The following is a 12,272-nucleotide window of genomic DNA, read 5'->3' on the forward strand; positions in this document are numbered from 1 at the left end:
GTTGGTGAGTTCAAGCCCCACATCAGGCTCGATGGTGATGGTGTGGAGCCTGCTTGGTATTCTCTCTCTCTCTCTCTCTCTCTCTCTCTCTCTCTCTCTGATCCCCCCCCCCCACTCTGATCACACATGCACTCTATCGCACTCTCAAAATAAAAGAATGAACAGTAAAAAGAATTTTAAAACAAAATAGAGTGTTATTAATTTATAGTCCAGGACCACCGGTGACTCTGGGATTGTATATAATCCATACATTTAGGTGCCTGTCCTACGGAAAAATTTTTATCTATAGTTACCATAGTATTTATATAGTAAACCTGACTAATGTTCGCAAGCACACACTTACCTTTACTATTGTTTTAGGGCGTTTTTTAAAAAATAATTTTGGCTTTTCAACCACAGGAAGAGGCGGGAGTTTCTTAAGCTCCTGTAGGACGGTGGTTGCAGCACGCTTCTTGGAGAGTTTTTTGCTATTTCCCTCTCCTTCCGCGGAGAACTCTCCTACTGACACCCTAGTAACAAAGCTTTTCATATGTGGTGGTCCACTTTCTTTAATAACCTATTAAATATAAGTAAACTATTGAATATAGGCTCTTAAGTAGTGTTATCATCTCATGCATCTTTTAAACACTCGTATCATAATCAAAATTGAAATTACAAAAAATTATGCCAAAATTATAGATTTCTTTAATAAAGTTATATAGACATTATATAGGGGCCATTCATTTTTTGATACTTATGCTGCTTAATAAAATGAAGTTGAAAGAACAAAAATCTAAATAAATACATTCAATTCACACTCAAAATTTGTGTTTTACTAGCTTAAAATAGGCAATTCTAATTATGGTGACCCAGTTTCTTATGGAACAGAAAATTAAGAACATAAAACATACCATATTGGATTAGGTACACAGACCATGCAGAATAATAGTTTGTATATAACTGTGTAAATATCTAATTTCTCCTCTGTAAGAATAAGTTACTGAAGTCCAAGGACTATTTCTTACTGGAGTTCTCTAGCCCATAAAGCATCCTACAAGTGGAAGCCTCTCAAAAATAACTTATGGGTGAAAATAACCTATTTTTGATGGAGACCTCAAAGGCTGTTTTATAGAAAGGAATGTTTACTCTCTGTGACATGATCTTAAAAAGGTAAGTAGACATACCATAAAAAATACCTATGTTTCTAGAGTAATGGATTATGAATCTGCCAGCTATGAATGAGCATCCCTAAACCCTGTATTAATGTGCTCTTTAAAATATTCCAGTTTTTGGAGGAAAGGTGCTCTCCAAAACCCAAATGCTAAAAACTTTAGTCTCCTTCAAAATTCGGACCTTTTATAAAAGAAACCCTATTCAGTTAAATAGTTTACCATGTAACTTTACATTAAAATTTTGTCTTCTAATAATACCAATTAGGAAAAGGAAAACAACACAGTATCTCAATAATCCAACATTACTGGGGCTAAGAAACTTATGATAAGCATACTTTCCATGTAATTTAAGCTTACTAGTTGAAACACTAAAACTGTTTATTTTAATAACTTTGATGGGCACCCTCCTCAATTAAAAAAAAAAGTACACATTTTACCGACTTAACAGAATACTAAATATTTGACCTTTTTATTGTTCACATTAGATCATTATGAACACCAAATATTCTATACTATAATGTATTGATGCTTTCAAGGAATTCTAAGACTTATAAAATTATTCCTATTCATTGTAGCCTTTAAAAGACCCATGCTCCAACAATTTTTGAGTATATGTAATTACTTTTGATAGTACATTTTCCCTATCATTTCTTGCTAGGACCAACAGGCCGTCAAGTACATTCTATTCCTGCCTTCCTCATTCTGCTTTTAATCTGCTAGAGGCTAAGAAATCAGATAACCCAACTTTAGGAGGATTGTGTCTAAAAAGACAGGTTCTCAGTTGAGGTCAGTTGATCTTGACAGTGAATAAAATGTGGGACCTTTCTAGTAGATGAACTCCACCCACTTTGAAGGAGGAACCTCTACAACCGTTTTAGCTTATTTCCTGGGTTTTGTCTATTTTCTAGATATTTGAGTTACAAAATTAATGACCTCTTAATAAAGAAGGTATTACAATGATTTAAATTTTTTTCCCTTTTATATGTCACATGATTTTTATAAATATTTTGTGACATGTTTATCTGGCGGTAACGTAGAGAGCTGCTAATTACTTGTTTGTGACTTATTGGTAAAAGTTAAATTTAAACCTATTTTGGTTCCACAAATTTAGAGGAATTTAGATATCCATGTATATGTGTCACAAAACATTAACTTGAATACTTTCAATTTGATCCTACCAAAAACACTAAACCCTATAGCATACTATAAATCTACAAATTATATATATATATATATATATATATACACAAAAATATAAATATATTTATATATATACATACAAAAAGTTTAATACAGCAAAGCCAAAGAGATCTGCAGGAACCCATGATATTCTAGTAAGTATATTATAGTAAGTATACAGTAAGTATAGAAAGTATATTCTACTTTCTCCAGGGCCTATATGAGTTCATGATAGACAGTGAGAGCGTAAGAAAGCACCTGAACTCTTTCAGGAGATTAGTATGCCAGTTAATTTATTTGTTCGTTTATTTTAAAAAGTGAGGAGCAGGGGGAGAGAAATGGAAGATCTCTACTGAGCACTTACCTCAAAACTGACGGGCATATTTCGCTTCAGAGCAATTTCAAACACTAAGCTGATCTCAGATTTGTTTGCATCTTTGTCATCATCCATTTCTTTTCCGGATTCACCGTTCTAAATCACAAAATACAGGATGGCAATGAAAACCCGCTTTGTAGCAAACTGTTACATATATTCTACAATAAAGAGGGCCTATCTGAAATACAATAAGAAAAAAGAAACCAGAGACTGTATCCTGTGGATTCCTATGTAACAAGAGTAGTTGTAGGCTTTGTTGTGAGGCTTTTTGTAATTTAATTTTTAGGGTTTTTCCCCCCCCTGAAAGTGGAAGAATAAATGTTGAGTGTGGAAAAATTTTACTCAACCATATACAAATTTGAGTTTATACTATGTCCCCAGACTCACTTTTCTTTAGAGATCTGTATCCCCCACCCATTAGAATATCCCCAATATTCTAATGCTATTTAATTTTCGTAAACACTGAATTGTAGAAGGAGTACAGGATGTAAACCAGGATTTTGGAGCTCTTTGATTCTGGCACCAATTTAGTTATTCACTTCTTTACCACATACTTCTGGAGGGCTTCATATATGTTGAACACAGGGTAAGTCTCAGAGATAAAAAGATCAAGAAACAGTATCCCTGCTATCGAGAAACTTACGACGTGGTGTAAAAACAGATAAGCACAGAGGTTAGAGTCATAATGAAAGCGTACAAGGAGAAAAACACCTACGTCGGCCATTAACTAAGATGAATCTCAAAGGGGAAGGACAAGAGGTCTGATAGTAGGGCATCTGCAGGGGTTGAACAGTACAGTTTGCAATAACTAAGTGGATAGCTCAATAAGAAGGTATCTTGTAAGACATGTCTGGGCTGGAGCTACTGTTTTGAAATCAACAGAGAGAGTCGCCAAAGCCATGGAATGGGTGAAATTACTCAGGATCAGCCTCAATATCCTGGTCTGTAAAATAAAGTGGGGCTGAAAAAAATCCACACAAATCTCTTCCACTTTAAATTCCTTGCTTGACTCTAGATTAACACAGTGTATTCTATACTCAGTAAACACAGCATTAAATCTAAGGTAAATGAATGCTATTTCCCATCCTTGTTCATATCCTTAAATCCTGTGTTGCCTCAGAAGTGAACTCTGTGGGTGAACCAAAGTTCTCCAAGGTAAGGTCATCCTAGCAGGAACACGTGAGCTTAGTGCAGGAGGCACGTAATCTGAGAGGCAGATCATAGCAGGCCACCATTCTAATATTCTTTCCTATCAGAGGAGATGATTTCTTTTACTTATAAAAATGCATTTGTTTGTCTTGTTAATAATCTCACCAGGGAACGATAAGGAAGAGACTGTCACATGTAGCAGTAACATACCTGAGGTGATTTTTCTGGAATAGGCTCATTCTGCAGTGCTTGAAGGGCTTTCATTGCAGCATTGTGTCTAGCAGCTTGTCGAGTCTTTCCTTCCCCAAAAAATTCATTGTTTCCTACAGTCAGCTGAACATAAAAGATCTTGGGCATTGGGCAATGATACCTAAAATAAGAAAATAAAAATACTAATGTTTGCTCAATAAAATCATTCTATAATCATCAATAAGATTTGTTTTCTTGAAATTGATACCAACCATATAATGTACTATATACCCTCTTATTAACCCCAGTAAAGTTTTAACCTCACAAATGTATTTATAAAAGATAAAATATGAGTCAATATATCTATAGGTATCTATCTCCCTGAAAAACATATTAGAGAAAACAATGTGAAACATAAATTAATATAGTAAAATTTATTCAATCATATCACAGAAGACTTCTAGTAAGAAGTTTTCAGTCAGAGTTTTTTTTTTTAATGTTTATTTATTTTTTAGGGAGAGAGAGAGACAGACAGACAGAGCATGAGCAGGGGAGGGGAAGAGAGAGAGGGAAACACAGAATCCAAAGCAGGCTCCAGGCCCTGAGCTGTCAGCACAGAGCCCGACGCGGGGCTCGAACTCATGGACCATGAGATCATGACCTGAGCTGAAGTCGGATGCCTAACTGAGCCACCCAGGCGCCCCAGTTTTCAGTCAGATTTTGACAGAAACAAGCCAAATGGTCTGGTGCTGACGGAGGAGACTCACAACAGAGGCAGGAGACAAGCAAGCCCATTCAGGGGACAGGACGCAGATTTCTGTGACTTCAGCAGAAGAGTTATGACTAGACATGGGAGGGGCAGAGAGATAGAGCTACAGCTCCATTCCAAAGGAGTGAGTACTTTGCCAAGTAATAAGATCAGATCGAACATAAGAAAGAATGAGGAGGTAAGCTAATTCTTAAGTAGATAAGCAGTATAATAATAAAATGTATTTAAAGAGAGAAATTTTAGCAGGTTCGCGTTTAACAAAACTGAAGTAAGGAGTCACAACTAGACAGTACCAGTGATGAAGATATGAAGCGATAAAAGGGCTGAATGAGGAAAGAACAAACCTAGAAGAAATTAAGAAGAAAAAATTAAGAGGATATGCAATAAAATACACTAATTCAACAATTATTTGTGGAGGACATTCTATATGACAAGGGAGTATGACAATGAACAAAAACACATTGTACTGGGTAAGACAGATAGTAACTAAAGTAATATGCAGAGTATCTAGTATGTTAGAGATCTAAGTTAAACAGAAAAAGAAGGAAAGGTTCAGAAGTGTTCAGGAGGTAGGTTTTAGACAGGGTGGCCAAGGAGGGTCTCATTGAGAATATGACAATTGTGTAAAGATCTAAAATAACTGAGGGAAGCAACACCCAGATATCTGGAACGGTGCATCTGAGGCAGAGAAAACAGCAAGTGCAAAGGTCCTGGGGCAGCAGTGTGCCAAGTATGTTCAATTAATTCAGAAGATGCTTATCTGGCTACAGTTGAGGAAGTGAGAAAAGGAAAGCTAAGAAAGGAAAAGAGGTAGCCAGATTCCTTAGTGCCTTACATAAAAGTTATTGTAAATATCCAACTTTTACCCTGAGTGAAATGGCCAGCCACTAGAAGGTTTGGAAGAGAAGTAACATACGTGACTTGCATTTTGGAGGGATCACCTAACGATTATGCTGAGAACAGTAGGGGATGATGATGGAAGCAAGGAGATCTATCAGGGGACTACTGCAGTAACACAAGGGAACAGCAACAGGGACCTACTAGGGTAGCAGCAGTCCAAGTAATGAGAAACAGTTCAATTCTGAACAAATTTCAAAAGCAGAGCTGGCCGGGTTTACCAAAGGATTAGTTATGGAATATGAAAGAAGAGTCAAGGATGACCCCAGGGCTTCTGAGCTGAACAAGTGGAAGACAGAGTACCTGTACACCGAGTCAGCGAAGACTGGAGAAGGAACAGGTTTGTTGGGGGTGGGTATCAGCCGCTCTGGTTGGGGGATATTAAATCACTCAGCCTGCTTAGACATCTTAAGTGGAGGTGTCAAATGAACAGTCAAGTCTGGACTCTAAGTCTGGACTCTAGGAAAGAGGTCCAAGGTGAAGATAAAATTTGAAAGTCATCAATATATGGATGGAATTTAAAGCCACAGGACAGTGAGAACTCTGTGGGAAGGAGTGACAGGAAGAAGAACGGCAAGCACAGGGTCCTTCCTGAAAGTTAAATGGGAAAAAGTAGATCTAGGAGGAGGGAGGGGGCAATTGTGGCAAATTATACTCACAGACCAAGTGAAATGATGACTGAGAACTAACACCACTGAATTGGGCAATTCAGTAAAAGTAAAAGGATTGATTTTGATGGGAGTGGTGGATTTACAACATGATGTCAAAAAAATTAAGTTAAAATCAGTCCGGTGCTGAAAAATGTCTGTTTCAAAGCAAAGAGAAGTCCAACTGAAGTCCTACTATGTTTGGGATGATTACTGGACATCTGAAGAGCGGGGTTCTATATTCAGCCTGAGATAAACTGCACAGAGCCTGTCATAGAAGAATTCGGCAGGCAGATGGCATTAATTAGCGAAGGCTTACAGAAGGTAAAGGACCAGAAAGGGACATCAGCCCTGAAGATGCAGTTCTGGGAGACAATAACTGAAACCATGTGAGTGGGTCAGCACCTGGAAAGGGTAAGTGTAAAGGAACCGAAAAGGAGAGCCTAAGGCTGGGATCTGATTGAGGCCCATGATCAAAAGGCAGGGGAAACAATAGACGGCAGTGAAGGAGACGAAAAGAGGGTCGGAGTTAGGAAAGAAATTACGACACAATGTCAGGGAAATCAATAGTGTCATCTGCAGTGGGGAAATCCAGGGTAGGAAAAAAAGAAACGGTCGCTGTTTTAAATTCCTAAAGTCAATTTTCTTGGCCACAGTTTTCTATTATTTTGTTTTAAGATAAAGTATTTTAAATGTGTTTTCATTATGTCACAGGTTCTCATTTTAAACAGGCAAACATAAAAAAAGTTAAAGGAAGAAAAAGATCACTGACAGTAAAATACTTTTAATATGCTAAGACGAAGCATCAAAAACCACAATCTGTTTTGCTCTTCGATTACAAGACCTAGTATCCTGAGGTACACAATCTCTCACTGCATTCCTGAAGTGCATTTTCCTATTGTTTTAGATACCCTTACTGCATAGATCTTAAAAGACTAACAAAATAAATGCAGGTTATCTTCATTGTGTACACCACAAAATTCAGTTTTCCACCTACACAGTATTTCATGGATATTTTTAACTGGTTCCACTATAAAACTTTAAAACAGACAACCTGAAATCAGAAATTGACTCCTGTACTGAGATCTTACATGGCAAGCTTTCACCATAGAGCAAATGTTTACAATTAATTATACACTTCTGAAAACAGAGGTCCACAACTGGAATGCTAACAGACCTTTAACTACAGTAGAGGGAGTGGGCGCCACTATAATCACTAAGGCCTGCTGACAATTACAAAACTCATTTCGGTTTGCCACAGAGACAAACAAAATTTCTGTTCATTATGACTTTACTGGAATATGATGTCATAACACATAACCATACTGAAACAATCTGCTGATTTTCTGACCAAAATATTAATTGCACACTAAAGAGCCCTTGGGGCCTCTTCCTTTGTGGCCATCAAATATGGCTCTATATATGTATATGTGTATGCATGTGGATACATATGTATATGGATATTATATTGTGTAACTATCAGAGGAGAAATCAGGTTTGCTGTATTTTAACATAAAAAGTAAACTATTCTAGCACTAACAGGAAATACCAAGAGTAAATGCCTGACTTGTTTTGTTCTAGTTTCATTCCATCCTCTTACTTAACAATGATTCTTAATATTCTACCCCGCATGGTTTGATTACCTTATATATCACATCTCCCCATATCATGGTGACAATTAAAATTAACCAGTATGCCCTCCATAATGGCACCCAGACTGAATCATGGTAGAAATGATGCAGAAAGTCTCCTTGTATGTTAGGTCCAGGTCTCTAAATACCTGTTTCCTTTACTAAAGGAACATTCAGAGTTTATTAACTTTGAAGCTTGATATGTTCTAAGTAGAATTTCTTTTTCTATTTATTTCAAACATTAAGTTCATTCTAGGTAAAGTGCTTTTAACAAGTGATGTACACATTTCTAAAAATTAGTAGATATTTATGAAATCTTACATTGCTATTCTTAAATGATTTTTCTCAATTAGAATTTTTATTCTAAATGTTTATATTTGCATAGTGATTTGCAATGTTTATATTCGCATAGTGACTGTTATTAAAAAATGAGCCATGAAAACTCACTCATCCAGGATATTAAAGTTCAGGGTCAAATGGCTTCTACCCACAGCCTCCAAAATACTTTGCAAAGTGTGATCCCACCCATCAGAATTACCCTCAGTGCCTATTAAAAATGTCCATTCCTGTGCTCCAATCCTGATCTGCTGAATCAGTCTCTGGGGATAGAACAAGAAGCTTCACTTTAACAAGATTCCCTGGTAAATCTTTCATACTAAGAGTCTGAGAACCACTGCTCCATGATATCACCACAGCTCACAATACAGCATACGTGATTTGATTACTTCAAACTCCACACAAGCAAACGACCATACACATTCCTGTAGCATCATGGTTAGGTTTCCTATATATGTCTCTCACTTAACCTCACAGCGGCCAGGTGAGACAGATGCCCCCATGATCACCATGAGAGCTAACAAATATCCCCAACATGGTTGTAAGCAATCAAACTGAAGTCTATCTAACTTCAGAGCTCAAGACTCAAGAAACTCTTAAGTCATCTCCCAAAAATCTGCTTTATCCTCTTCTATTTTTGTGTTCACATTTGTTTACGAAATTTGTTATGTCCTTGGTAAGCTAAAGAACCTAATACAAGTTCCTTCTAAACCTAAGGTCCACTAGTAGACTTCAGAAGCAATTTACTAAATAGCCACTGAAACAAACAGAGCTCCATAATGAAATCCTAGGTTTTTATGGTATGTCAAGCCAAGCGGGATCAAAAAAGAGACACAATCAAGTAACCATCAAACTGAAAAGTCAGAATAATGAGCATCGAGTGTTACAGTCCTAATGGTCTAAGTTTTGTAAAGGCTGCTTGTAAGGCCTTTTCCCCCATGCCTCTTTGCCCTCTGTCTGCTGGAAGTCTTATAAAAACTAAACAAATAAAATTTCAAATAAAATAAAATAAAAGCAAAAATAAATAAAATAAAATAAAATAAAATAAAATAAAATAAAATAACATAAAATAAAATAAAAGCTTCCCTTTCTTTAAATCCCAAAAAAGTCTTTAGATTTGGCCTATCTTCAAGACATCACAAGTCATACGGCAGTAAAGACAGGATATATATTTGGTTCCTTTGAATTAACACTGTCTGACATTCCTTATAGAGTTTTGGTTTTGATTTTTGAGTTAAGGGAAGATTTTACATTCTTATGTAAGTATTCTTATAAGAATATACATAATTTTATTCATATACTTCTATTTGACTGTCAGTTATAAGAAGTTTCCATATCATATATCCTTGCCTTCCTGCCTAAAGTTACTTCATTAATGCTCTCTTTGTAGACTCCTCTTGTATGAGTCTAAACAACTAAAATCCATGTGTCCTCCCCTACCATTCAGTGACTGCTTTTTTTCTAACATGTCTACTCTCCTAAGTATCATTTTTACAAGGTGAGAAAGACATATTCCAAATAACATGAGAACTTTTAAAAATTGAGAAATAATTGCCTCATTTTATTTGATAGCATTATTCATAAATCTCAACCCAGCTTAAGTGTTCATATCTCCTCTACAGGTTTATGTCTTGAAATACATGAACATGTTATCTTCTCATCTAATAAGGAGAGGCTTTTGATTTCTGTGTTTATTTCTAACATTGACTGAAAGCAGAAATGTCACTTAATCTTTCTATCTCAGTTTACTTATCTGTAGAATATTTGCAGAATCTATGTTTAAAGACCTCTAACAGCCAAAACTTAGAATTCAAATGACATGTTGATTATTTTGACTCTTTGTATGCATTTTGGCACTGCTAAGCATTCTTTTACTTGCTATAGAAAAATAATAGGTTTTATCATAAAGCCATAAAATAGTCCTTGGCCCACTTTCAAGCTTGTATGTATATAAAATGTCTAGATAGGAGAGGGTTCTTTCTCTATTCACATCTATAAATTTTGAAAATATATCTCTTATGGGATCTAAATGTTAAGTCTTGAGGAATTTCAAAAATTAGGACCTATTAAAAAAGATTCACAGGGCAGCTGAAAATAAGCTTTAAAGGAGGGCAAGGATAGTCTATTCTATTTGTAGAATTATTATAGTGATGTCTAAAATGCCTAGGGGAAAATACAGAAAGATATGTACTAAAAACTGGGACAGGATGCCTTGAAGTGATGGAATTACAAATGATATTCTCTTTCGTAATTTCAATTTTTTTTTAATAATACGGCTGTACTAGAGTATAAACCAAAAAAAAAAAAAAAAAAGTTTAACTGAAATAAGTCTAGTTCCAATCCAAATAAAGGTAAATCTGTGTTCCAAATGTAAATTTGATAAATTAGCAGAGTGACTTGTGGAACACAGAATATAATCCACCAGAGTAAATAATGTGTACTGTGTTACTGATGCTAGTACCACAATAAGACCATGGAAAGCATAGCATGTTATCAAAGAGCCCCATTTTGTAAATACACAATCACCACTCTAAATCCTACACTTGGATCCAGCATAAACCTATTCTTCCCCTTCCCTACATGAATAGCGAGATAAATCATCATCACCATTATCATGATTACAACAAAAATATACAAAGCAGTCAATACGTGTCAGGCACTCTTCCAAGCACTATACATACTAATCTCAGTCACCATAACAACCCCAACTTCATTTTACACATAAGGAAATGAGGAAGAGATATTTCATTTGCCCAAGGCCACCCCCCCAGGCCCAAGTGATCTCACACCAGAGCCCATGATCTTAGCCTCTACACGATGCTGTCTCTGAATGAACTAGATAAAATGAACACCATACACTGCAGAGGTACTAACTATAAACTATGGAGAAGTCCTGCCAGACTTGGCACTTAAGGCAATTTAAGTCAAATTAGACCTCAGAGACTAATGGTCACATTGGTTACCAAAGAGAATTTGGGGGAGCACAGTAAGTCCAAGAAACCATGCTGGCTACAGTCTTACTACTCTCTCTCATTCTTTGTCTCTTCTCTTAACGTTTTTGAAGCTCATGCTTAAAAGCTGATGTTCCATCAGGGAAATGCAAACCAAAACCACAATGACATAGTACTTCACACCCACTAGAATGGCTATAGTCGGGCAGCCACTGTGGAAAAGTTTGGCAGTTCCTTAAAAATTTAAACAGAATTGCCATTTGACCAAGCAATTTCATTCCTAGATACATATAAACTGAAATTTAGGGGCGCCTGGGTGGCTGAGTCGGTTAAGCATCCGACTTCAGCTCGGGTCATGATCTTGTGGTCCGTTAGTTCGAGCCCCACATCGGGCTCTGTGCTGACAGCTCAGAGTCTAGAGCCTGCTTCGGGTTCTGTGTCTCCCTTTCAAGACCTCTGCCCCTCCCCGACTCATGCTCTGTTTCTGTCTCTTCAAAATAAGTCAACATTAAAATTTTTTTTTAAAAAAACTGAAATTTAAAACTGCATTGAAATAGGAACGCCTGGGTAGCTGAGTTGGTTAAGCATCTGACTTCAGCTCAGGTCATGATCTGGCAGTTCCTGAGTGTGAGCCCCACACTGGGTGAGCTCAAGCTCCACTTTGGATGAGCAAGAGCCCCACTTTGAGTGAGCATGAGCCCCGCTTTGGGTGAACCCCACTTCTCTCTCCCTGTCTCTGCCCCTCGCTCACTTGTGCCCTCTTTGAAAACAAAAACAAAAATGTATACACAAATGTTCACAGCATTATCCATAATAGCCAAAAGGTGGAAATAAACCAAAAGTCCACCAATCAATAGATCAATTAACTAAATGCAGTATATCCATACAATGGAGTACTATAGAGCCATACAAAGGAATAAGTACTGATACATGGATATAATGTAGATGGACTTTAAAAACATGCTAAATGAAAGCTAGACACAAAAGGCTACATATT

The 12,272-nt window shown here is 36.7% G+C and overlaps 1 protein-coding gene across 15 annotated transcripts in view; it reads right to left on the reverse strand.

Moving 5' to 3' along the window:
- STAU2 (staufen double-stranded RNA binding protein 2) overlaps nt 1-12,272 on the reverse strand; it is a 306,645-nt gene that overhangs the window by 188,954 nt on the left and 105,419 nt on the right. For 14 of the 15 annotated variants that reach the window (XM_019453291.2, XM_019453289.2, XM_019453295.2 and 11 more), the window contains 3 exons: nt 4,066-4,225; nt 2,695-2,802; nt 344-556 (listed from right to left, as the gene is read on the reverse strand). In XM_019453291.2, coding sequence (XP_019308836.1) covers nt 344-556; nt 2,695-2,802; nt 4,066-4,225 — 481 coding nt within the window. The remainder of the gene's footprint in view (nt 1-343; nt 557-2,694; nt 2,803-4,065; nt 4,226-12,272) is intronic. The other variant, XM_019453288.2, reaches the window with a different exon arrangement.

The sequence above is a fragment of the Panthera pardus genome, unplaced genomic scaffold, assembly GCF_024362965.1.
Source record: "Panthera pardus isolate Hobbes unplaced genomic scaffold, ASM2436296v1 HiC_scaffold_7, whole genome shotgun sequence".
Classification (NCBI taxonomy): domain Eukaryota; kingdom Metazoa; phylum Chordata; class Mammalia; order Carnivora; family Felidae; genus Panthera; species Panthera pardus.